The 26,988-nt window shown below is 40.7% G+C and overlaps 1 protein-coding gene across 4 annotated transcripts; it reads right to left on the bottom strand.

Annotated features, from left to right (window-relative positions):
* Positions 1-449: 449 nt before the first annotated feature.
* Positions 450-26,883, bottom strand: ptpn20 (protein tyrosine phosphatase non-receptor type 20). 4 transcript variants are annotated; one of them, XM_085182013.1, is made up of 47 exons: positions 26,643-26,883; positions 24,362-24,509; positions 23,984-24,147; positions 23,184-23,249; positions 22,913-23,092; positions 22,690-22,765; positions 22,215-22,295; positions 21,914-21,989; positions 21,524-21,677; positions 21,186-21,257; positions 20,824-20,998; positions 20,484-20,619; positions 20,230-20,368; positions 19,981-20,133; positions 19,528-19,713; positions 19,250-19,412; positions 18,630-18,897; positions 18,460-18,539; positions 17,945-18,022; positions 17,723-17,830; positions 17,467-17,583; positions 17,135-17,343; positions 16,473-16,574; positions 16,132-16,225; positions 14,475-14,560; positions 13,813-13,984; positions 13,202-13,413; positions 12,634-12,732; positions 12,062-12,543; positions 11,315-11,891; positions 9,911-10,081; positions 9,642-9,816; positions 9,343-9,553; positions 9,226-9,263; positions 8,885-8,971; positions 8,135-8,196; positions 7,678-7,839; positions 7,343-7,592; positions 6,458-6,564; positions 5,286-5,368; positions 4,738-4,874; positions 4,475-4,623; positions 4,176-4,266; positions 3,221-3,555; positions 2,916-3,131; positions 2,532-2,594; positions 450-2,445 (listed from the first exon to the last, which is right to left on the bottom strand). In XM_085182013.1, exons 2-47 carry the CDS (start codon positions 24,483-24,485, stop codon positions 2,335-2,337), a joined length of 7,077 nt encoding a protein of 2,358 aa, XP_085038139.1. In that variant the 5' UTR covers positions 24,486-24,509; positions 26,643-26,883; the 3' UTR covers positions 450-2,334. The 4 variants fall into 4 exon arrangements, with proteins under 4 accessions (XP_085038139.1, XP_085038140.1, XP_085038142.1 ...); XM_085182014.1 differs by having other exon boundaries at positions 4,765-4,874; XM_085182015.1 differs by lacking the exons at positions 450-2,445; positions 2,532-2,594; positions 2,916-3,131; ... (1 more) ...; positions 4,176-4,266; positions 4,475-4,623 and having other exon boundaries at positions 4,759-4,984.
* Positions 26,884-26,988: the final 105 nt, after the last annotated feature.

The raw sequence follows: 26,988 nt of genomic DNA, 5'->3' as shown, positions 1-26,988 counted from the left end.
GGGGAGTGAAAAGAAATAGGAGGAATGGGGGTGGGTGACTGGGGGATTGTATGTGTGTGTGTGTGAGTGGATCTGGTATAGATATAGTACACAAGAGCAGTGGCTGAGAAAGGGGAGAGAGGGCGAGCAAGTAAATCTGCTCTGTGGCTTCCCCAGCATCAGGTTTAAACGTGCGCAGAGTGTGCAGCGTTTTCCGAGGGATTTCCATGCTGTCACAAAAGACCCCTGTGAGACCAGCTTATTTACCCTGCAGTAAAACCCGAGAGGGAGTAAACCGTGCAGTAAAAGTAGAAAAAGGGGCACAGTGGAATTAGATTAGGGTTGCCTCCGCCTCTCTGTTCTGTGTGTGCCATCAGGGAAAACCCAATCTGCTGCCCTTGTTCCGTTATTCGAGTTGAATTATGTTGTGTTTGGAGTCAAGGGGTAAAATGTGTTGTATAACACACAAACAAGCTTCAGAATAGCTTTTAATTAAAGAGAGAGGTATTACATTGTTCTCAGTTATTGGTTACATAGTGGCTGGTACAGTGACAAGATATTAATTTAGCATAAATAAGCAGTTGTGCAATCAGAGGTTATTATATTTCACAATGCTACGCATAAGCACTTGCTTAACTGTACAAGATGCATTTTCACAGATGAATGCAAAATGTGTTTTTCTTTTGTTCTTTCAAGAATAACCATTTTCAAATATATCAACGAGTTTCAAATAGAACGTGAACTTGCACATAACAGAGGGTTAGCTATCGTTGGAAATCAACCAACCAACCAGCGTGGAGTGAAAAGATGTTTCATACACAGTACAGAGGCTGATGGCTCTGCATGGCCATCCACATGGCAAAAGTACAGTACTGCATATGTCTAACCAACATGCTCCAAACAGTTTGGAAAATTGGATAACCGATCCAGACATTCAGTTTCCCTCCTCCTCAGGAGTATTGCTTTGTTACATTCCACATTTTGATCATGTTCAAGTCATTTTGTCAAACTCCAGGCTGTACTGTAAGAGTCTGCATGCAATAAGAGAGCTGGTGTGTGTTTGTTAGCAGCTACAGGAACAAAGCTCACAAGCAGTGACATCCAAAGGTTGAGGTTCAAACCAGCAGCTAGAAATCATTTTAGATTTGACTTTGACCGTTGCTTTGTACAATATCTAAAGTGGCAAAATGGAAAGTTTGTAAACCTGGGAATATTTTTTGCATTTTTGGCTGAGTTTGTATTAAAATAGCCAAAGAATACAGAGAAAGGATGCTATCACGTAACAACTTACATGTAATAGCCCAGCAACTAATAATTTAAATTACATCTAAATCATTTTTGTACATTTTACAAAAAAAAGGGAATATTTAGTGTTCAAATTTTAGCAAAATAGTGAATTGAAAATTTATGAATTTTCAAAAATTTGTTATGTGGGGTCATTCTTTATCTGTATTTGGGATGAGCAAGTTATGGTAATGTTTAATAAAATGTTCTTTGTGATAGATATTGTATAAAATGAGCACACAAATTAAAGAAAATAAAAGATCGGAAGGCAGTGTGTGAACACCACACTGTTTTAGAGTTACAACTTAACAAAAAGGTGAGATGTAATGTTCCTCTGGTTTGAATTAACCAAAGTCCACCTTACAAACAGACCAAAAGCTGCTCGTTCACTCCAACCACTATCAGGTGCTCTCAAATCTGTTTCTTGTCCTTCGTCCCTGACCGCTTCAGAAAAGTGGGCTGGGGTCAGTATGGAGCAAGTGATGTGTATCTTTCCAAGGCACTTAATGCTTTTCATTCCCTTAGATGGTTAATTAAAGACAATCAATAATGTTCTTTTACTAATACCCTTTTCTGCAGGGTACAAATGCACTTAAATAAAATGATAACACAATCTTGAATCAAATGCTAGTCATCGAGGTTTGAAACAGACACTAACTTTGGTATGATGATCTTACACTTGTGCACTTTGATGACATTACTGCCAAGATGTAAATATTACCGGATTTAAAATAACATGCAACATAAAAATGTAAAGAACATGGAGAAAAAAAATTTGATTTAAAAAAAACACAATGTTTGAGACAGAAGGCAAATCACTAAACCTGAAAAGGCAAAACAACCTCAGTGATCTAAAATAACGTGAGATAATCACAGCACCAAGAACACATACACAGACAAAGTCAGTTGAAATCATTGTAGCAAAGCTGAGAAGTACAGATTGCATATTATAGCCAGCTAAACTAAAGGAAGCCAAAGAAAACTGTATCATCAACGTATCGCTCTGCTGGGCGCGACTGCACGCGATCGAACATTCACAGCTTGTTTCTTACAGGTATGGTGGAAACATTCTCAAACTACTTTGTGGTCTCTTGGGTCTTCTGGTTGCCACTGGCTGCCGTGAAGCTGTAAAATCCCCTGTAAAACCTCCAACCAGACTTTGTAGCAGAAAAGGTATTGCTCCTGAAATAAGGGGGACAAAGGACACGTCTAATTTTGGTCACCATCTATTCCAAAGCCTGAATTTTAACCCTTCTGCTGGCACTGACCTTGGTTTGAATCATCCCGTGCCGCTGAAGTCTCATCTCTTTCACAATGTTGCTTACATTAATCTAAAGGTAAAAAAAGAAAGCTGTTAAGCACAGACAAAAATGCATGCATGTTTTATTTCAAATAACAGTGATTAATGAAGTGGCTGTAACCATGTTAGAGCTGCTGGGTCGCACTTTGGCATAGTGGTGGTTTAAGAATAGCCAGTTATAGTAGGATCTGCCCCTGCCGACCTATGTGAAAAATTTCACAGCAGTCTATCCGATAATTGTTTTTTATTTTTCCGGAATGTGATAGATAAGTGGCATCTCTAGACCTGTGCCAGTCGCATGACTAAAACCACTAAATGCCAATGAAAACCCATCAAAGTGGATTCCACTCACAGGCAAATCATTCTCGATGAGGCTAAGGATGATGTCAGTACAAATAAGAACTCCTGTGCGTCCGATGCCAGCGCTGCAGTGCACAGTGACGGGCCCTTTATGGTGCACCGCCCTCAGGTAGCGGATGAAGCGAACCAGCTGCTCGGAGGAGTGCGGCACGCCGTGGTCAGGCCAGTGTGTGAACTTCAGGTGTCGAACAAAATGTGTTTCGGCAGTCTGGAATGGCAATTCATCAAAAATTTGCACAAAACTTGTATTTATTCATTTTTTACAGTAAGTCAGAAAAGAAAGTGCCCCTCTCTCACCTCACTCTCCACCATACGGATGATCTTGATGTGGAAGTATTCCAGGTACTGTTGGTTCTCGAGGTGAAGCTGGTACCTGCCTACATCCAAAGGCACACCCAGCTTCTCTGGCCAGTATTTGTGACATTTAATCCTTCCCCGCTCTACTTCCTCGGTCATCATGGAAACGACATCGGATTTATTTTCCCAGATCATCTGCCAGAAGGTTTGCACAGTAGAAGGTAAAGGGCCCTGACAGGAGATGTAGAAGAACTCTTCATCACCAACTTGCATGCGGATGTAGCTGGCATTGATATAGTCCTGGTTCTCTCCAACCACAACACGAGTTTTGTCGTCTAAAGGAAGAAAGAGCAAAAATAACACACAAAAATAGTCTCGGTGTGTTTTTGAGTTTGAGCCACAGCCACTCAGTGGTTAATGAAGCCTTGACTTGAGCATTTTTATCACCAGCATCTCGATGTTTTGAAACCAGACGTGATGAGCGAGCGGTGCATCTGACTTAGAAGTCAAAGACACTGTGAGTTTATGAGGTAGTGATTAATTCTATCACAAATCAGACAGCAAACCTCTGGAATTCATGGCGATAACACAGCTTGTAATATTATTTGTTCCTGATGCTCCTTCATTTATTAAAAATATAAATCCTAGATAATTACAACATCACATACTTGGCAGACTCAGAGAAAATTATAAGTGTGGTACCACTGAGTTATTGAGAAATAATTTGTTCTGTGTAAATTAAATTGCTTAACTGTTGTACACAAACATCTTCAGCCCCTTCTTTTTTAGAGTCAGCTTAAAATGAGACAATGAAACAATGAAATGCCAAGTCCCTGAGTATTCATTTTTACGAGCTTTAAACCATCAACGAGAAAGACGGAACCCCTAAAAAAGGGAACATAAAAAGTGCAAGGTTTGAATAAACAATAACATTAAATTTTTACACTCAACTTACAGGGTAGGATGTCTCTGTAGCGGTTCTTGTCTCTGTTCTCAGGAGCTTTTCCCACTAGACAGTTGTCAGAAGGCTTCAGATGCTCCAAAGCCTTAAGTATAAACATGGACATAATAACCATAATAACTTAAGATAATGCACCATTTTAATAAACGCTGATTTTCTACAGCATGGATGTTTGTCTGCCGCTTCACAGTGGAACCCGTATTGTAGTAAGTTATATAATAACTTCCTTTTTATGAATCCAGTGTCAGTGTGGAAGACGTAATTGGCACATTTTACAACTAGTTCACACAAACCATGAACTCTTTGACCAGTTCCTGCTGGTCCAGTTGATGCTGGAGAATCTGGATGAGAGCTTTGACTCTGGAGCCTGAGTACTGGCTGGTCTTTGCAGGGGTAATAAGAGCTAGACTGGCCAGTTCCTCCTCTGATACCATGGGAGGGCCTGAGAAAAATATAGATTAAAAGAAGTGGAGAAAAGGGCCACTTTAACCCTTTAATGCAAACATTTATGTATTTTAACTCAGACTTGTCATTACAGTACTAGATAAACAGGCACCTGTTTGGGATGAGGCCATTTCCTGACCTTTGGTGCTGAATACATCGTCGTCGTCATCTTCACTGCTCCAGCCGTCTGACTGGGGTTTCCGGATGTCTTTGCAGGAGTGGTCCAAAAGTTTGCTCACAATTTGTTTCCTGGGGGAGTCAGGGGGCAGGGCAGGGGTGAGACCAGACCATTTTTAGTCTTCGGTAGGAGGGGATGAAATCATGCAAGGCTGAGCTTCCTTTCCCTGCGCCTTTTCCACCTAAAATACAGTATAAACAAAAGGCTAAAATATATTTTTACTACTGCTGTACCTTTCTTTTTTTAAGCCTGCGTGGAATACTATACTATACACTTCCTAGCTGTTACACTAACTGACATTTTCTTCTAATGGGGATCACAGTTTACAAGCATCAACGTTTATCGGACTGTCATCTTTTATTTATTGCTCTTTGCTGCCTCCTTATGGATAATGCTGGTACTCCACCATACAAAGATGCAGGAGGAGGGGGGTTGAAGAAGAGGACACGAAATATGTAGACAATACAAGAGAGTAGTACTACCTGTCAGAAGCTCCATGCAACATATCAGTGACATTGAGGGATGGGCAGCAAGCTTGATGAGAAGGGGTGCTGTTACAGCTCTCCTGTTGCACAGACAAAAAGCCAGAGGAGGCAACAGAGGGAAGGAGCAAGATGTTAGCAGCAGATGTTAGTAAAGATGTAAAGAAGGGTACGATTTCATTTTAACAGTTAATAATGTTGCAGTTAGTTTATATACAGTACTGTACAAAAGTCTTGGGCTGTCTTTTCTTTTTATTTTACTAGGAAAATGAGAAATAGGTGTAGTCAGGTATTGAAACATGAGCAACCACACATGGAAAATGCTGCATACAAGACAAAAACAGAGTTTGTACAATTGTAATGAGCTTGAAAGTCAATATTTGGTATCACCACTTTTATTCTTTAACACAGCCTGAACTCTCTGTTTTTGGGATAATGGTCATGCTGAAAAAGAAAGCCTTTCCCAATCAGATGCTTTCCAGGTAGCATTAAATGGTAATGAATTGTACGTTTCTGGAATTATAAGTCCATCAATTTTGAGAAGACCCCCCCAACACCCCAAAAGCTGAAATGCAGCCACAATGACAGGACCTTTACCACGTTTTACAGTTGCCGTAAACCTCTGCTGTGCTTCTTTCCTGACCTCCTTTGTACACACTGATAAAATTTTGAATCAAAACTTTCAAATTTGCACTCATGTCATAAGACCAGTTGCCACTGATTTTCAGTCCACTTCTTGTGTAATTTCCCATAGCTCTGACTCTTCTCCCTGTTCCCTTTCCTCAAGAATGGGTAAGTGACACTTATTCTTCCTTGAAGATGATTTCTAGGCAAGTTTTACCAAACAGTAGACAGATCAACTGAGATGTATCTCTCATGTTAACCTTGATTAGGTACCTTTTTAGGGTTCACAGGTCAGGGTTAAATGACTTAACATGCAAAAAACATCCCGCTGAACATGATCAGGTACAGGGACTGGAGCGAAAATGAGTAAAAAAGCAGCCAATGTCCAAAGAAATCTCTGATAGGCCTTCAGAAAGCTGGAGAACGATTGCTCAAGACCACTTTAAAAATTACAAGAAAGTCTGGCTACTTTGAAGCAAAGTTTAAAGAAATGAGAAGTTGCTCAAGACTTTTGCACACTTCTGTATGCTTGTTAGTGTCCACATTACCTGTTTACCTGTAGTCTCATCTGTTACAACTGTCAGTAGGTGAGGTGAGGGAGGGGGCGAAGTTAGAACAACATCTGCTTCATTAACCACAGGGTCTGACGTTGCCTCTAAAACAGCAAATGTAGACAAAATGTCAACAAATAACAAGATTAAAATAATCACGTTTTTTGTTAATGAAATATTACAAATCTCTCTGAGTCTACAGCTTGTTTTAAACATCTGCTTTCTACAAATCCTAATAATAAGAAGGGGCCACACTTTATTTTAGAGTATCCTAATAAGACATAAGAGCTAGAAATAATGTTTTTATTAGGCAAATTTTACAAGCCATACCTTCATTAGGCATTATTCAAGACTTTGCGTGAGCTTATTTGACACTACAGTTGTGCTGTAATGTGTTGCAAATTACCCTCTAAGAAAGTGTGAGCCTCTAATAATAGGAGATAAAGAGGGATTTGACTTTATGTCTCAATATAGAGTTGTAATGACAGCATAGTAGCTATCATAGCCTGGTATTAGGGGATTGGAAATTGGCATGATATTTTTAAAAACGTGTGAGAGTAGACTGTCAACAAAGTACCACCTACACGTTGTAAAAGTCTGGACACCATCAAGATTTTAAGGGATGACTGAACATGTGATCCACTATGCTTTAGATTTCTTCTAATGACCAACAAATGATCCAGTAGTAAGGTGAAAGTCAGAGACAATTTGTAAGTATATCTTATGCCACTAAATCTGGTTTTCAAAGCGATCTTAATGTATATGTAAGGCACTATAAACATACTATTGCTAATTCTAGTTATGCCTAATTAGACACAAAATATGGATCTTTTACCATAAAATTTAGCACAGCTTAGGAAATGTATTTGTCAGAGAGCATACCAGGGGGGCGGTCCACTGGCCTGTTCAGCATGAGGTCAGGTGAAGAGCAATTATCAAGGTTGGACACAAGAGCAGGCTGCTCAGCTAAAATAGCTTCAGTTTGAGCTGACATGTTGGGCGGTGTAGGTGACTCAGAGTAGGTCAGGGGCGGGACGTCTCTGCAGATTGTGAGCTGCACAGTCCCTTCAGCTTTGCGTAGGATTTCCACCACCTTACTGTGGCTCAGTCCAGACACAATCACACCATTCACCTAGCATGGGCACAAAGAAAATCAAAGCCTCCCCCGACTATGGAGGTAAAAAAAATAATTTACATTACATACGTTGTGTTGTTACCTCTAACAGAATATCTCCCACTCTCAGGCGACCGTCCTGCTCAGCTACTCCACCTGTGCAAATTTCTCTCACCCTGAGCATGCTGCCATTTGTTCCCCCGACCAATGCAAAACCAAGACCTCCTCCTTCTGGTTTAGTGAACTCCACTTGCATGATGCAATTCTAAGAAGACAAGAATTGAGAAATAAATAAACAGATTCTCTTATCAGTTTTATAGCTGTGTATTTACAAGGCCAGATTGTATTCTACATAAAAAATTGCCACTGTGTCGTGTACATAAATGAAGAGTAAAGAATGCTTGTCAAACACACAGATAGAGAATACATTAGCAGATTGACACTCAGCAGACTCATGTTACAGGGTCCCCTTAGACGGACAATTGTTTAAGCAAAGCAGAAGGTGTACAGGAGAAAAGACCAGGCTAGTGGACAGAAAATACATTTGTTAATAAACTTACATCCTGTTCTTGGCCGAGAGAGAGACATCTGAATTGTCCAGCAGTCTGATACACAGCTTCAGCTGAAAAAAAGCCCATTCAGACAAAAAAAAAAAGAGTTAACATGTACATTATTATGCTTTTAGAAAACATCAAGCAAGTTTAACAAAAGGAACTCCTGGAGTTTGGCTCTAAACCAGCAACTTTCCTTCTCTACCGATTTGCATCCATGCCACCTTCTGCATCAAAATAAATTTCAAAACCAGACACTTGGAGAAAAAACAGCAACACACACCAACCTCCCACCTCTTCGGACATATTGAAAGAGAAGTGTTGAGCGGTGTATTTCTTCTATGACAGCGAAACAAAGCTGATCTTTTCAGACTGACCCTCTCCACTTCATACACCGTCACCAGGCAACTGAGATACCTGCCCTATAGACCACTGGCTGTATGGTTCTGACTCTGTGTGCATGTGTGTGCGACGCCTTTGGCCTTGCAGTCCAATACGCCAGTGGAGGGCCAGAGGCTCGCTAATTATTAATCCTGCTGTGAGAGCCCAGGATCTGTCTGTCAGCATTCAGATCACACACATGTAAACGCACACACAGCTGCAAAGAGAGCTATCTGTCAGCACCAAGCTCATGCTTCACCCTGACAATGGGACAGCCGTCAAAGGGATGAATGGTAACTAGTTACTGTGCTGATGATGAAAAGAGTGTGGAAGAAGCAAAAAGAGAAATAAATGAATGCGAGAAAGAAAAAAACTCACCATCTTCAGTAGGAGAGTCTTTCTCTGGGGATACTGGCTCTTCAAAACGAGCAAAGGACTTCCTGTCCTTTTTCCAGTCAAACAGACCTGTCAAAGAAAACAAAGAGATCAAACACTAAAAAATACCTTTGCATTACACACAAGTAATTGTTTTGCTTCCCAGAATTTTAAGGTTTTCTGGTAATGATTGAACCTAAATTATCATTGTTGAGTGCAAACATATTTGGTTTCTAAGCAATGCATCATTGCATATACTGCATAGAAACCAAACTATCCTGTTTAGCTGTCCTTGGAGTCCCGATCAAGTGAAGCCATGCCATAAATTCTTTGGAAGCACTTACCGTTCCACTTACCCCTGGGGGTCACTGGCTGCTCTTCTCTGTAACAGACACAAGAACAGACTCATTCAAAGAAAGAAAGGCAAACACTAAAAACATTATCTCTCGAACCATTAATACCTGATGACTTTTAGTTTCACTTTACGTGGAGCGATCTCACAAGCTTTGACTGCATCCTCTAGTGTCATTCCCAGTGTGCACCTTCCACAGATGTACAGGATCTTGTCACTGGGTTGGACACTACCCTCCTCGCTGGCAGGGGAACCTGGCACCACCTCCAGACAGTAGATGCCCTGCCATTTACTACCAATGCCACCTGTCAGCTTTATTCCTGGAAAGGGCACGCACAGAAATTAATTCAAATAATATATGACTGATGTGCTTCTATGCCATAAGTTGAAGTTTATATAAAGTCCCACCCAGCTGTCCTGAAGGTGTCTTGTGTAGGACAATATCAGGCAGGCTGTCACAAGAGGGTGGAGCCACCAGGTTGCTCACTGCTCTCCCTATTGTCATACTCAGTCTCCTTGGAGATGACCTGAGAATAGTCATGGCAACGTCATCTGCCACACTGGTAACATCATGGCCATTTACCTGGTAAAAGATGACAGACAAAGAACAGTTGTCATATCAACAAGACACGCTTTATGATTACTTTAAATGTGCAGGCGCAAGTTTTGGCGCATACTGTGACGAGCCTGTCTCCTGCCCTGAGTCGTCCATCTGCCTTGGCTGGATTGTCCAATATTTCCTGTATGTAGTAGCAGTTGTCTAGTTTGCTTCGAGTGATGGTGAACCCAAAGCTTCCACTTCTGGACTTAGTCAGAACCACTGACAGCTCAAATTCTTTAACCAATCCCTGTGAGAATAGAAATTAGAAGGTCATGATTTTAAGAAAAAAACAAGACAATTTTAAATTTGATGGCAGTGGCAAAAGTTTGTGTGGGGGATATAAAAAGCTTCAAAAGTCAGTGGTCCTAAAAAGAAACACCTGGATGAACATTTGACACTAATAAGGTTCATTAGCACATATAACATGTATATAAAGAGTATATAAAGATAATCTTAGAGATGCAGAGGTTCAGAGAATCTGTGGCGACGCCTTTTATATTTTAATGTTTTTTGGAGATTTTTATCACAATTTCTTCTGATAATGAGTAGGTGGCACTCACAGGGATCTTTTTCTTTGGAAGAAGAATCATATGATCCATGCCTTTTAGGTTGGTCAGATGCTGCCAACACCAGTCCTTTGATTTTAACATAGAGGGGAAACCCTGGGTTAACCTAGCCAGTTAATAAACAGTGTGATGTAACTGCTTATCCTCATTGCCAATGTTAGTAAATCCAGAATGGAAAGATACCCGGGGTATATCAAACTGTCTTCATAGTATAGGGCAGAGTAGCACTGCATTAAAAACAGGGCTGACTGTCATTCCTGTTTTTAATGCAGACTGCTCCATGGGCTCAGGAACGCTTCCAGAAATCATCCTCTGTGAATCCAGAATGTAAGTTCAAGCTTACATATATGAACATGATACAGAAACACCACCATCTCCTCTGGGTGTCCTATGAGGGACCATACAGCTTGTTATCGGCACTGAGTTCAAAAGCCTGCATCTCTGTTGGTTTGGGGTTACATTAGTGCCTATGGAACTGGCACCTTGCATATCTGGAAAGGTACCATCAATGCTGAAAGTTATATACAGATTTTAGAGCAACATACAATCCCATCCAGAACACCTCTTTATTAGGGAAGACCCTGCATATTTCAGCAAGACAATGTTAAACACCATACTGCAGCTATTATAACAGTAGAAGAATCGAGGTGCCGAACCGGCCTGACCTTTCACCAGTTGAAAAAGTGAACACATCATGATATGAAAAATACAACATAAGACATAAAAATACAAAATAAGACTCTGGACTGTTGAGCAGCTAGCTATTAGACAAGAATGAGAAAACATTAATCTCCCAAAAGTCCAGCGATTGGTCTCTTCAAAAAACTTCATGGAAAACTAGCAGGCAAACTAATATTGATGAAAACACAGCAAAATTTAAGCAGTGGCGTAAAAATAGAACATCATCGACTTGCCTTTCTTCGACTCTCTTCCTCTTCCTCATCATATTCGTCATCATCATAATCTTTGTATTCCTTTTCTTTCTTCTCTGGTTCTTCTCTAAATTGGATCGGAGCAGCCGGGGGCAGCAGTGTGGGGGGCAGTACTGGGGGAGGTGGACTGGGACAGGGAGCCACAGAGATAATCTGAGCTGTGATAGGGGTCAGTGGTGGAGGTTGAGGTGGGGGCACCATGGGGCGGCTGATCTTGGACATGGCTTTGTAGTGACTTGGAAGAAGCCCCTGCTGGATTGGGTGGTGCTTGGTTTTTGGGGGCTGTGTTGTGAGTGGCTGGGATGGATGTGCCAGGGAACAAGTGGTGGGGGTGTCAGATAAGAGGTTGAGGGCCAAGGTGGTGGGGTTGGGGTGTGGATACTGCAAGCTACTTGAGGTTTGAGAGCTAAAGTTGGCTGTTTGGGTGCTAGCGGTGGGAAGCATGTGAGGAGGCTCCAGTGTGGAGCTGATGGTCAGGTACTCTTCATCTGCCATGATAGTGAGTCCATTTCCCATGAGGCAATAGGTGACACTTCCATCTGCCTCCTCTCTGACTCCACTGCCAATTAAAAAAAACATCTTATTTTGTGGTCTGCTTAAAATTAAGCCAAATGTTCATGTTCATCCTAACAATAAAACTCTGTCCCGATAAAAGACATCTACACGGGTTTTGAAAATAACCACACAACATGCACATCAACACATGACAGCTGGCATCTGAAACATTACCTGGTATACACAGAGTTGGAGCCAGCCTTAGGACAGACATCAATAAGCATCACAGTAGAGCTTGAGGTTGTTGCATCCTCCTCCTCCACATCTTTGCTCTTCTTCTCTGCTTCTGCTTCCTTTTGTTGCTTGAGCTTCCCAGCAGCTAGTTGTGCCTCTGTTGGAGCAGGTGGAGACCCAGAGCCAGGTGAGGTAGGTGAGGCAGGTGATGCTGGCGAGACTGGTGAAGGAGGAGATGTAGGTGATGTTGGTGAAGGAGGTGAGCGAGGGGAAGATGGGGGAGTCTGTTGTGTCTGCACTTCTGCCTTGAGATCCTCCTGGCTCTCTGGGAGTTGTGAAGCTGCAGGAAGTTCTGAGTGTTTCTCTGTTTTGCTGGTCGGCTCCACCTCCTGGTTGGAGGGCTTTTTGAGGAGCTCGCTGTAGTCCTCCCCCAACCTGATGTCCAGAGACCGCGATCGAGCATCACGGAGGGATGTAAGAGTCTGTAGAGTCAGACAGAAAGTACAATGGTTTGTCTAAAAATGTCTGCCTTGGGACTGAATTTACAGTGATTCATGAGTATATTAGCTCACCAGCGAGTTATTATCTCCATCATTCAGTGCTCCTGGTCCAGGTCGGCAGATCAGCAGATGAACCTCAGAAGGAGCACCACGTAGCAGAAGCAAAACCCTCTGAGACAAACAGAAAAAGCTGATGGGCTAAGAAACTTTGAATTGGTTAAAAAATGAGACAGACTTAAAATGTGCACAGCTATCTGACCAACATATGTGTAAAAGCAACTCTGCTAATACCATTGTAACTTCTTGGCAGTACAGAGAAGATTAAATGACACAAGCACAATGACACAAACTGCTTTCTATTTCAAGTGGTACAAGATTAAAGGATTAGTGAAACAATGAAGTGAATGAGACTTGAGAGAGAACAAGGTCACACTCGGCAGTCCATTCATGATTATCCATTGTGCTTCCACAGGTTTACACAGTTTTAAGGCTACATTGGCGATTTTGCAAACAGGTCTATTTTGCTTTTTAGCTTCTTATGGTCCAATTGTCCACCCACATTATTGTCCTCTTATAAATATAAGAAATAAAAAACTAACTAAACAAAAAATACACTATCTGATATAAACAGAAATTCTACCTGGTAGGGAAGATTCTTGAGAGGCTCTTTGTTGACAGTCAGAATGATGTCTCCTTCCCGCAGCAGGCCACTTTCCTGCGCTGGCTGACCTGGGAACAGACGTTTGATGCGGACCACGCTGCCGCGGTCTGGTCCTGAGTGCAGCTGGGAGATATAAAAGCTGAAGCCGAGGCCAGACAAGCTCTTCCTCAGCACTACCTCACGTGTGTTTTCTAGGAACGGGATGAAAGGAAACACTTGAGCATTAACATGTGAATTATGATCTTTAGCAACGTGCTAAGAACATTTTTCAATTCAGTGTCACAAATGCATGTATATTTCTTTTCTGTTATTATTATTTGGTAATACATTTTTCCCCATTTATTTGACTTTTTTTCCTACTATTACCAGTAAAGAAGGGAAGGCTACGTGCCAGCGAACAGGAAGCTTTAAGGTTTCAGTGGATGCAATCCCAAGGGACTGAGGCGGCATCAGCCCTAGATGACTCTGACAGCAACCACAATGTAGCTGTCAGATGACTCACAGTCACCTCTGGGCCATGTGTGCATGAGTGTGTGTCTATCTTTTCTTTTTTATCACGAGGGTAAATGCCCCTTCGTCTCCCCTCTCACCATTGGTTACAAAGCTGTAGTCCTTGGCTCGACCACTCAAGGTCGTTTCCATGGAGACTTCAGTCCTGAGGGGCTGTGTGTGTGATGCACTGTGGACCAAGGTAGGGCAGGGCGAGTCAGGTCTAGGCTCCAGAATTACTGTGGGCTCCCTCTCGAGCAGCAGGCTCACCACCTATAGGGAGCAGATGACGCACATACTCCCCCTTAATATGCTTGATAAATTTAATTGAACAAATAGCGTCACAGCGGGCACAGAGAATAAAGTGTAGCAGCACTGGTTCCTGTCATTTTTTCACTGCATGCATATTGTCAACTGTGAATAACGCTTCCTTAAAAAAGGTTAAGGTGGAAAGGTCTAAAGAGTCAGGCCAAGTCCTTGTAATAGTGAATTCAATAGTTTGGACTTTAGTGCTTTTGTCATTATGTTAAGTTTTATGGTTTTATATATTATAAGTTAATTTAACTAAAACAGACTCATTAGGGAAGGATTATCATCATGGATCACGAAAAGATGGATTTAAAGAGATGAAGAAAAACATAACCTCTGTGAAGGACAGTCACTTAGTACTGATATTAATGTAATCATATCAGCAAACGAGAACATTTGTGTGTGTGATTGTGTTTCATTGCATGAGCAAGTGTTCATGCCCGCGTATGTATACCTCCCCAGTCCTCTTCAGGAACTCGACAGCTTGATGGTGAGTCACGCCCCTCAGGTTGGACCTGTCAACCTCCAGCAGTCTGTCACCTGTCATACGCACAAACACAAACCTCATCATGATTAGCAGCATCAGAACCTAAACTGTTTGTGATGTGTGTGCGTGTGTGTGTATATGTGCGTGATCACTAGGGCTGGGTATCGTCACTGATTTCTAGAATCGATTCAATTCCGATTCACAAGGTCCCGAATCGATTCGATCCACGATTCGATTTAATTCGATTCGATTTGAATCTGGGAAATTTTGACAGTCAGAAATATTATAATTTATTATAATTCAGATCAGTACATTTACAGCAGATGCCTTTGTGTCAAAGTAGCTGAGGATAAAACACAGAAAAACATGAAGGTGATTTTCCTGGCCTGGGATTTTATAAAAATATTTTGCAGTACATCAAAAACAAAAGAAAACCATTAATCAACACATGAACATTACCTCTGAAGTTACAGCGGTTTTATTAGAGACACAGCTGAGCATTATGCATTTTGCATAATTTTAAAAAGTTTAAATTTGTTCAGTATTGAACGGCAGAAATTAGGTTTTCTTTTGGAAGTATATAAAAGGGGAAAAAAAACGTCCGACGACTGCGCTGTAAACAACGGTAGACTTGTGCGTAACAAGCAAGCGAATAATGCAGAAAACAGTACAGAGAGAGAGAGAGAGAGAGAGAGAGAGCTGTGCATCGTGGTCGAAGCAAAACAGTAAAAGTAAGAGTGAATTCATGACGATGTTTATGTGAAGCATAGTTTGAATCTTCTTTTCCTGCTGGTTTGGTCAATATTGTTTGGAGAGACATCAAACTAACAGCTTTAGAATCAGCGCATAAAGGGCGTGAACACAAAGCGCGGACCCGCCGACAGATCAGAATCAGCGAGCTGTCGGCTTTCAGCCCCGACCGTGAGAAAGGCGACATCTCACTGATTCTGATCCGCGGGTTGCGCTGTGTGTTTAAGTCTTTGTGCAGAAGCCGTGTTCCTGCTCTCATTTACTGTCTTAACTGTTTGGTGGTTGTTGAAATTTTGTGAGGTTTCACCTGAGATTCTGGCATTTCGGGCAAAATAAATTTATATTAAAAAATCGATTCAGGATTTTAATGAATCGATTTTACGTTATCCAAGCCAGAATCGACTTTAATCGATAAATCGATTATAAAAACCCACCCCTAGTGATCACCAAACTTTAAAGTCTCTCCTGCTCTCTGAGGCACGAAACAAGCCACAGCACAGAGGTTTACAAAATGTAAACAACAGCAACAGCAAATATTTTATAATATAATTTCTCAAAAACATTTTTATGCCCTTTGGGGTTTAGACTTTTATTATCTTACTGTTCAATACACAATCACTTATGTAATATGCTGCATATGGAAGCTTAAGAACTTTTGTGTCAGATTCATACTTTATAATGCTGCGATGATGATGATGTTAAGGGGACTGTTATTAAGGATATACTTACAATGTAACAACTGATAAACTTAGAATTTATCCAGAATTTAGAAGTTTGACACGGATCCTGCACATTTTAATCATTTATTTTTTTTATAACCTTTTACCTTTTTCAACACCTGATCATATCTTCTACTTCCAAATTAAAAGATTACCAATTTGAATGCGACCATCCTGCTCAGCAGCACCTCCAGGCACCAGACTCTTGATGTAAATGCCTCCATCATGCACATTAGTGTTAATTCCTCCCTTTGGCAAGACAGAAAAAAAAGGAAATTCATTTGGCTGACAGCAAGTTTTTATATGATTCATATCAATTCAAATTCAATTAGTCAAGATAAAGTATTTGACATCATATCAAGAACATATTGTATTTTTACAGCTTCCTTATCCAAAATGATTTTTTTTCAAAAATGATTCAGTAAAGAAACCAAACTCTTTCGTTTACAACTAGAGAAAATGAGGAAAACACTCTTCATTAAAACATTTCACTCACAGCAACACTGATGCCAAGGCTTCCACTGCTTTTCTTCAGCTCTACTACAAACCGCTCGCCTGTTTTAAGGCTCAAGATAGAGGGCGACCGAGTGTAAACGTCCTGAAAAAGACGCAGAACGGAAGATTAATGTCAGATTACAAGAAATGGTTTCGTGAAAATTTGCATACAGTAACATGAAAATGTATTGTAATGTTTAGAGGTTATTTCTGCAAGTAAAACATGAAAATTAAAAAAAAAAATTGATTTAGAGTGTTCGTATTTGTTACTTGATAGTTTTGCAAAATGTGGCAGTTATTCAAAACAATTCTGTAAATGTATGCAAGTTTAAAATAAGTGTCTGTAGCCTATAATATTATAGGTAACAGTGTAAATGTTCCAGTTACAATGACTTTCAAATAATTTAACATCTGTACTGAACTGAAAATAAATAGATCGTTAAAGTGTTCCTAAAAAACAAAGGAATGAATGAGGGCATATATTTGGGACACTTCTGAATCCTGTGAATGACGACATCTCTTAGTTTTATCCAATTAATGTGAGCACTTAATCTGTTTATCAGTTGGCATTGGACTCTATTATCAGCTTTGACAGCACTGCGTCTTTTAAAAACAGTAAAGTCAATCGTCTCTAACTGCTGTCTTCTGAGCACTGGTTCTAACCTGGGCATCGTGTATTCGCACCACAGGAATGTGAAGCTTCCTGTTGTGTTTTGGAGTTGCCATGCTGGACAATGTGATGACCTCCTCGAGTTCCTCCACTCCGGGACGGTACTCTGTGCCACTCAGGGTAGTCTGTGACCCAAAGTTCCTCTCCAATGCTAATCCAAGAGTACTCTGACTCAAAGATCTTTGTCTGTCCTTCAGTGACTCTGAGAGAAAAACAACCAGGTGGCATTAAAACCATAAAATAACTACTACTCTGCACAGTATGATCTGATAATAATTTATAAATATTTGAAGGATGGACGGAGAAAGCAATGGGCCGATCTTACGCTTAGGCTGGGACACAATGAGCTCCACCTCATCGGGGCTGCTCTGTAAGATGGCAGCAGCATCGCTGAATGTCACTCCTTCCAAACTAGTCTTATTTAGTGAGATGAGACGTCCACCTGGAAAAATCAGCAAATCACCTTCAAGTCCTTATGACAGGTCATGTCCAGTCTAATTGTGTATCTTGCTCTAGATATATTATTATACATTTTCATCCCGTATCTATATTTTTTAATCTGCATCGTTTGAGCTTCGCACCTGGTTTAATTCGTCCATCTTTCTCTGCAGGGCCATCAGGCACAATGGAAGCAATGAAGATCCCAAGGTCAAGTTTGCCTGTATTGTCCTCTCCCACTATCACAAAGCCTGAAACAGGAGCAGAGAATATGAAGACTTTTACTAAAGAATCACTTGTTGTTGCTGTTGTTGTTATGCCAGGAATTTTATCTCTCTCAGCTAAATCTGCGCTAATAAACTCACCAAAGCCCAGTTTGGGATCTTTCTTCAGGGTCACGCAGACTATCTCTCTCTCTGGTGGGGTCCGGGTTGGTGTATCAACTGCAAAACGCATGTTTTTAATATGATAAACGGGCAGCAGTCAACTATTTATATACTTTGTTTGCCTCGTTATTGTGCACTGGGTCACAGGGGCAGGTCAAATGTATGGTGTGGGTTTAGGTCATAAACAGACCAAAACATTAAAACTTGTACGCACTTTAGAAATGCTCAAATCAACAAATCTGGAATTAGATCCAAACACATGAAGAAAACATGTGGACTCCACATAGGAGAGCCCCTACTGAAAAGAAGAACTATTGTTGTGAGGGGACAGTGTCAGCCAGACAACCAGACTGTCACTCTAATTTAACTCTGTGACCATCAAATTTCAAAACCTAATATGACTTAGAGGCTACCAAACAGATGTCAGGTGCTCCATGGTGATTTAGTGTGTTACTCAAAGACTCGTTGTATTTCTATTTTATTTGTCAGCTCACCTCGAATGGAGGATGAGGCATCAGAGTCCTGCTTCTGTAGTGACATACTGGACATCATCCTGGGAAGAAGCTCTGGCGTACTACAACATATGTTCACGGTAACATTTAGCTAAATCCACCTATATTTTTGTGATAATAACATGAAACTCGTAATCATTATTAAGGGCTACCTCCAACACTGTCGCTCTTTCACATCCCTGAGGTCTCCCGTTTCGGGCAGATCCTTGTTCAGCTCTCTACTCATCTCTCTCCTCATCTCTCTCTGTTGGCGGAGCCGAGCCTCCAATTTGGCAGTCAGGTCGTCACAGGACTTGGACAGGGAGTCTGGTTGACCGGGCGCCAATCCTACATGGTTCAACATGCCCTCTGAGCAGGATATCCGCCTTAAGTTCAGGTTACGACCCCTGTAGGCGGTTATGTACTTTTCCATGTTTTCATCTGGAGAAACAAAGTAGAATCAAGTGCTGCTTGTTCTTTGTTATGCTTGGTTAAAACCTTTTTTTAAATATTAGCACTGCTAAACCCTGAAACAATATTTTTTGCTCACAGTACTCCTTTCTTTTTCCATTTAGGAATAAATATGATCAGTTTTTCCTACCAATCCCATCTCCAGGAGAAATGAGAAAACAATTAATCAATCTAAGACAAGTTATTCTATCCAGTGAGAGAAGAAAAAACAAACACATTTTAAAGTCTTAATTGGGATCAGGCTGGACAAAGAAGAGCTCTTAGTCTGATTTCTCTTTTTTTTTTGTGCAGTTTAAATTTTAAGCAATCAAAATATTCCCACCTGGGATTAAGGTGTGGTTTAGCTGTCGTGACGTCATCTCGCTGTGAAACTTGTGCTGTGCTGAGCAAAGGTTCAGGAGGTATTGTGCTATTTTTGAGCTTTCCGTTACAAAACAATGCTTTTTCCCACTGGGGCCACCACACTCTATAATCAGTTTACGTCGCTGAAAGACATAAATCATTATTTAGTTCCTTTGAGCTTCATAGCAATACTACCTCTGCAAAGTAATGTCTTACACAGCTTAGCAAAGTCTGACTGAAAGGCCATATTTTTTTTACCCCAGTGGATATGGAGTCAGTTTCCCTCCAGAGGAAGCGTCTGGTAACAGTCCGGACGTGGTTCTTCATCTCGTACACGATGATTCCTTTGGCACAGACTCCCAAGACCAACTCTCCAACCACCGACCTTTTCTCTCGCCCCACACGGTGGAACATAACTCCATACTCTGGTAGCTGCTGTGCAATCTGATGTGCACATGGTTTTCAGATTTTGTGGGACTCAAATTCTGGGAGTTAAGCTCTTGATCCTAACTCTCATATATATATATATGTATTTATAAACTAAGCAGGACAGTAAAACTGTCAAATTAAAAAAAATAGTAGTCATAATAAAAAAAGTTCACAGAGACTTATGACTATAGCATACATACAGTAATTAAATGACAATATAAGCTACTTTTTAAACGAGTCTGTGTACATGTGTGGGAATAAATGCATTATTGGTGTGGTTACCTTTAGGTACTCAATTTCTGCCTCTTCTGGCAGCATCTGTGCATGACTTGCATGTAGTCTTGGCAACTCTTCCTTGACGCTGGGCAGGGCAAGCTTCTCAAGCATCCTCTTGGACACATAGTGCTCTGGTTGGTAATAGTTCTTGCCATATAACTAAAAAAGAGACACAAAAAGGATGAGGATACACACTGACTGATAATGCTGCTACTTAAAGACATGCTGCAAACATGATTGTTATGTCCTCTGTACCTCTGACATGTAATCACCAAACTCAGCCTGCAGCGCAAGAGCAGCCAGGAATAAGCCTGTCTCCTCATTACAGTAAAGCCTGTCCTCCAAGATATCTTTACGCAGGTGTAAGTAGTACTGGTGACGAGTCAGTTTGTGCCTAGGAAGGAGGAACAAAAAAAGAAGAAAAAAGGCAACAGTGGGTTTAACTAAATACATTTCTGAAAATGAGCTTCCTGCATATGAGTTAATCGTAAAACCGCTGCAGCACTTACAGAATGAAGGAGATATCATCAACAAAAAATTTGACTCGAAGAAACACCAAAAAAGATGATATCTGCCCTTTTTTCCAACTGTCAGGGGCAACTTTGGAGATTTTTGTTTCATGTTCCAAAAAGAAATATTCATCATCTGCAGAATGCCAAAGAAAAGCTTCTTTAGCCACATTTGTCTGAAGTGACTAAAACATCCAGTTGCGGAAAGACAGATTCAAAGTCATTTCAGCTGGAAAGGTATTCAGATACATTACATATTCAAATATTTATTTACTGTCAATCCTTTCTCACAACCAGTGCACTCAAGATAGATCAGGTCCTATTTATTATGGGCTCTTACCATCTAGGAAGGCAAGACCAAAGTAAAAGTGTTCCACCAAGTTTGCGTGCGCGACCACCATGTCAAACACATCTCTTGCTCTGGACTTAATGTCACAGCGAACCACCACGTACTGTCCATTAGGCATCACAACAGTCACTTCTCTCTGAGACGAACATGAACGGCCCTTTCTGGACTGTGGCGTGTACACACAAACACACAGACACACACGTACATGTACATACATATACAAATACTATACATGCAATTATGCAAATAGACACAGTTCAGCATGCGAGAAAGGAAAAGCTAAAAGAATAGGAGCAAACAGAAGTGTAAACCGAAATTGCTTATGGGCAAGTGAGCTGAGATTATTCATTTACCACAATAGATCCAGGAAGCTCAAGAACAATTTGTTGCTCATCTGGCATTCTGACGAATTCGGGACCCAATGCCTGGAAAATAAAATTAATTAAACAAAACAAAAAAAATATGTATATATTATTAGCTGGAATACATCTGACAGGTTGTCATTCCTCACTAAATGATCAACTGTATACAGAGATTTTAGTTCACCTGCACTGACTACTCTACAGATCACTGTCATTCTAATACAGCTACATGCACACAGATCCACAGCATGCACTTTTACTCCGTGCCCTGCAAAAACATTTCACTTGACTTATGTCACTGATACATACCAGTTAGTTTCTGAGCTTACCTTAGATTTTCTCTGGCTCAGGCTGAGCGAGGAGTCGCTGAATGTGATGGAAGGACTGTGAGATCTGCCTGATGTCTTCGGAGAGATGTCGTGATGGGGACTCCTACCGAGCCAACTGCAGTTGCTGTCCCTATGACGAACCCCACGAGGGATTCTGAGGGGAGAGAGGTGGGTGGGGAAGGACAGATTGTGTAATAGTTGTGCAGGCGAGTTGGAAAAGTCAAACAACGAGAAAATGTCAGATCCCCTCAAAGTCAGTACAGACAATAAGGACGGGGGAAATGAGGCGCGGAGAGATTTATCTGTGCTGACATGAATGCACAGATAGCATCCTTCTACACTGTTGGTGATTTAGTGATGGTGTGTATATATGTATGCATATATACATGCCTTTCTAAAGAAGATTGGTACAATGATGTGGGAGAGCTTCTCGGTCTTTGTCTCCATGGTCTTTGAGGTAAACTCCCTATAAAACATATTAAAAATGTGTTTTTTTTAAATAGCACACATATATATATGTTCTGACTGTAAAATGCATTAAACAAAAATAGATACAAAACATAAAAGCATGCATAATTCAGGGATTACATCCAGACACTAAAGTGATGCATTTTGACATGAAACAAACTTCTTTGAAAGACATCCTGTGACTTCTGTTCAGGATTTGGTTTCAGCCAAACAAAACGCATACCTGACTTTGAGTCAGAGTCCGTTGAATATCTTCTACCTTCAGCACTTCCTTCGCTGAAGTCTGAAAATGGCCCTCTCTTTCCTGTCATCCAGGTAAGAAATGAAAGATGACAGCAATGTTTAATCTGGTTCTTTCTCTCTGCTGCCCTGAGACACTAAGATGTTTGGACAGACCTGCAGGAGGTTTTAGCTTGGAGCATCTCGCTCAGTATCTGATTACTGGCTCTCGCACAATCCTAATCCTGGGCTTGCTTTAGGTTAAGATTTTAATCCTGTTGTCCGGTGTACAGTCTTGAGTCAAACCAACAGTGACTGCAGCTACGTCCAGGAAATATGTATGACACCTCTTAAAGGTCAAATTTATGTAGGACGCATTAGGATTATTTAGAAATTAAATGAAATGACTCAGCTTTTTATGTGTGTGTTGTATGGACCTAGTTTAAATCAAACATTTATCTCAACTGTATCATGCTCACCATGAAGTCTTTCTCTGATCATCAGACTTCTGCCGCTCAGAGGGACATTGCTGTCTGGCAGAGATGTCTGGTCCATCTGGAGAAAAAAGAACCCCTGCTATTCACAGACACTTTCATCTTTTTTTCCATTGGCATTAATTCCACACACAGAATAGGCTGATGAGAACATAAAATAACATCAGACATGACCTTCGTGTAGAAATTCTTTTTTTTCCCAACTCACTGATTCATGAAAAACCTCCTCCACCAGCTGCCTGATGACTTTGGCGGGGGGCAGCAGGATAGAGACTTTGAGCTGGGATTCGCAGGCTTCCAGGATAGAGTTGAGGTTTACCCGGCGGTGAGACAGGTCCTCACACATGCTGAGGAGGAGGCTGTTTAGATGGTCACTCAACTGAACCGGCTGAAAGTGAGAATTTCAATAATAATTACAACAGCTGAGTTGTGATGGTTAATGAGAAAATAACTGATGATTTTATAAAAGGGGCTACTACCTGATTTTGAGGTAGGTGAAAATCAACTGACCAGTAGAGAGTCATACCCAGTGAATACACCAGCATCTATGCAACAGATAAAACCAGGTTTACTTTTGCATTCCTTCAAAATGTGTTATAATAGTGACAATAATTATATATGAATGAGAGTGAAGTTTTTCCAGTAACAAGCAAGTAAGAGTAAGAAGAAGATAGATACAGTAGATCAAAGTGAGCTGGTTTACACAGAGAATCTTTAAAACAATAAAAAGAAATATATTTCAAGCATGATTGATTAAATCGGGGGTATGCCATATACTGGATGTATAAAATAGAAATGCAGATTACTGAAGCAAAAGGCAGCAGGCAACAACACATTGTGCTTTCTTTTTTGTAGTTTTAAGGCATATTTCTTGAACATGAATTCTATATAGTGGTTTTCCAAATACGAAATATTGTTATATAAATGTATGATCATTTTCACATTATAATTCGTTTTTAATAGTTACTTTTTTTGGACAATGTTAGTACACACGTAGGGCTCACAAGTGCAGATTTCAGGTCATGATTTTCTTTCTTCAGCCACTAGATGGCGCACTTACACCTTATTCGACCTTCAGCTCCAGACATCCTAAGATTTTCCACTCAATGAAAGAGACACATCAGTTTATGTCTGGATTGATTCTTAACGTCCCGAAGTCACTGCAGAGTTTAAAGTTGCTAATAAGCTGTAAAGCTACAGGCTCTAGTACTCTGCACTATTTGAGAAATCTGCCTGCCACTTTCACGTGAGATACGGGTACGAAAACACACGCACTGACCCTCTCTGTGGCAGGTTTGGTTGAGCTGGCACGGCCCTGCAGCATCTCTGGAGCGGCGAATGTGGAAACCTCATCTGATAGGCCACAGTTCTTAAATGCTAAGGTACCAGTGGCTGACAGCAGCAAGGAGGTGGGGCTTATGATACTGCACATATTGTTGTGACCTGAAAAAAAAAGGAAACATTTATGTACTATCGGCTTTACTGTAGTTTTACACTAAAGTCCCACTGAGGGAAGCAAGAATGCACGATATGTTTAAATGGTTTCATAGATTTTCCACTGGCGCAACATGATAGTATGGTCATGGCGTTATAAGGCATGATGTATGTGAGGCTAAAATAACAGGGAGTGAGGTGGGGAGGGTCCTAAATGCTTTACCCTTATAAGAGACATCCACTAAAGACTCTGCAGTGCCCAGCAGCAAGGACCAGACCTCCTCCTCCAGCAGAGGCCCCCCTCGTGCCTCCAGTACTTCAGCTAAAGTAACAAACGTGCTGCTCATTCTGCACACACTCCACGTATGCACCTGAGGGGGAATGCACACGGAGAACATATGCATAATACACACCGTTACATATGCAAATTGCGACTCATTAGAGGCATTTTTGATAGTAATATTCTAAAGAGAGGGTTAATTTTCCTTGCTTTGCATGCAAATCAGGTATGTACAAGAGGCTGTACATACCTGTACAGCCTCTTGTATGTGAAAGTAAGAAATGCACACATGACACTTAGTTGTTATTCTTTATGCCAGACTTGTTATATATTTCCCTCAATATTTTTGACTTTAGAGGGAGAGCTGTAAGAGATTCTGGGACATTTCATAAACACAAAAATCCTTTTCACTGGATTCAGATTACTTAGTGCTTTGGTCTTACTGCCTCTCACTTTCTCTGCCACTCCCATCTTCTAATTGGCTTTTCTCTGACCTGGGGGCAGTCCTGAGGAAGCTTTCATTCTTGCACCAAAGCAAGTGTGTCATTATCCCAAGTTAGTTTGTTACATACTATGCAGTTACCACATCTATATACAGCACTTTGAGTGCTGCATATAGATGTATTTTTCTTACTTTGAGCATTATGGTGGTTGCTGAGCAGTTCACTATTTTATATAGATGAACATCCAGTTGGACTGGACCTAAACTTGCCTAAACTTGGACGACTGTGATAAAAACAAGTAATGACGCTTATGGGTGGTCTCAAATGGATAAACAGTCCGCTTTCTATGAAAACATGAGGAATAACACTGTGAGTAAAACAGGCATGTTGATTTTCCCAAAGCTAAAGGTTAAACTGAGTTTTCTCAGTGGCCAATGGCAGAATCTGGTTGTTATTGGTGAATGATTAAGTCCAATATAACCTGATCACCCTGCCTCTTATTCTACCAGATCGATTGGTTTTATTGTGACTCTAAGTTAGTCTAAATCTTTCAAAGCAGTAATATAATAGGCTTGTTTCTACAGATACAAACCAACCTAATTACTTTAGACCTGATTAAATCTCCCTCTTAAACTGAACTTATCCTTGGCTTACAAGATTAAATTCGGTAGCAAAAAAACAAATACTCTAATCAAATTGTAAGGCTATGAGGTTTAAAATCTAAAATGATACAACTGTAAAATTACATCGATGAGATCATAGAATCATCCTGCTGCAGATTACAGAAGGATGCTTTGAATGAACCTTAAAAGTAGGACATTTGTCTGTACCCCCACCGATCTAGTCTTCAGTAAAAGTTCAGCAACTGTGCTTCTGTAGAGCTATTGGAGTAACTTTTGTAAAGAGGCACACTACTACTGGAGCCTGAAGAAAAACCTGGTTATTGGATGGTAGTTATAGCAACAATAGTTTTATGTGTTACTAAATTTGTGAGGAAACTGTAAGCGAATCGTGCTGTACATACAACAACATAGATCTGCTGATGGTCTAGGTCAAGTATGTGAACTCACTATCAACATCAAACTTTCAGTTTCTGTTAGAACATCTATATTCCCGTGCAGTCAATGATAATTACATTATAATTGTAGAACATAGAGACATTCATTTAAATTCATTATAATTGGAGTGTGCAAACACAGTGTTTTGTCCTTCATACATTATGTTTGGACTAAGATACGGAGCATACTATGATTTAATGAACCACTAGATGACTAGCCTTCCTACACTGTTAGTAAAACATTCTTACTTAATCATGAAGCAGACAGACACTTGATGTAGATTCACATCCAAATGCTGTGATATATTCTGGGGAATTTAGGACATCACGCTTCTTCAAGGATCTAGGTCTCATGCAACCTTCTTTCTGGCTACAAGGTGAGAATAAACCCTACCTTCCAGTAATGTGAATCGAAAGTATGATACAGTGGGTGTAAAGCTATCATGGTGAGTGATTGTTTGTTGTGATTACAGCGTAAGCAGTCTATAACATACAACCATTTTCACCCAGACCATTTTTGTCCTTACAGGCCTCAACATCACAGCTACACATTTTATAGTTCGTTCTCTTTACAGTCTTGTGGCTGCATCTCTGTGGTTTGTGCCTAAAGCAGATTAGATATCTTCTCAAATCTGCAATCAATAAAATGTAATTAAAATATGAAGACACCAGTATCACACATGTGGCAAACAGCAGTGTAAAATGAATTGATAAAGAGCGTTACCTGGTACCATATGTAACCTGTGTCAGCGGTCTGATCCTTAGTATTATCTTCAATACTCCCAGGGATTCAAAGTAATCCTCGTGATCATCGCATTGTTGTTTTGATGTCCTCGCTTTGAAGGCTGCTCGGTTCTGGCAGGCAATTCATCAATGACATTAACTATACATGGTGCCCATTCATTTGCACTATTACCACACTCACCACGCTGAAGATCTGAAACTTTTTACTGTAATTGGCGCTATTCTTGGCGTCTTGTCTTTAAACACTTGATTGGATTAGCCCCGCGGTTTGACAACGACGGGTCAGAGCCACCAATAGCCGGTGGGGTGAGATCAGCTACACCGAT

The sequence above is a fragment of the Neolamprologus multifasciatus genome, chromosome 13, assembly GCF_963576455.1.
Source record: "Neolamprologus multifasciatus chromosome 13, fNeoMul1.2, whole genome shotgun sequence".
NCBI classification, from domain to species: Eukaryota; Metazoa; Chordata; class Actinopteri; order Cichliformes; family Cichlidae; genus Neolamprologus; species Neolamprologus multifasciatus.
The sequence above is the reverse complement of the archived record's forward strand: the minus strand, read 5'-3'. Positions and strand labels throughout refer to the sequence as shown.

Coding starts and splice junctions, on each gene's coding strand:
- ptpn20 (XM_085182013.1), bottom strand. CDS start 24,485: ATGAGCAGCACGTTTGTTACTTTAGCTGAAGTACTGGAGGCACGAGGG. Junction 21,678..21,913: donor TACCAATCTTCTTTAGAAAG/GCATGTATATAT, acceptor CTCTCCCCTCAG/AATCCCTCGTGGGGTTCGTC. Junction 12,733..13,201: donor TCAAGAATCTTCCCTACCAG/GTAGAATTTCTG, acceptor TGTTTGTCTCAG/AGGGTTTTGCTTCTGCTACG.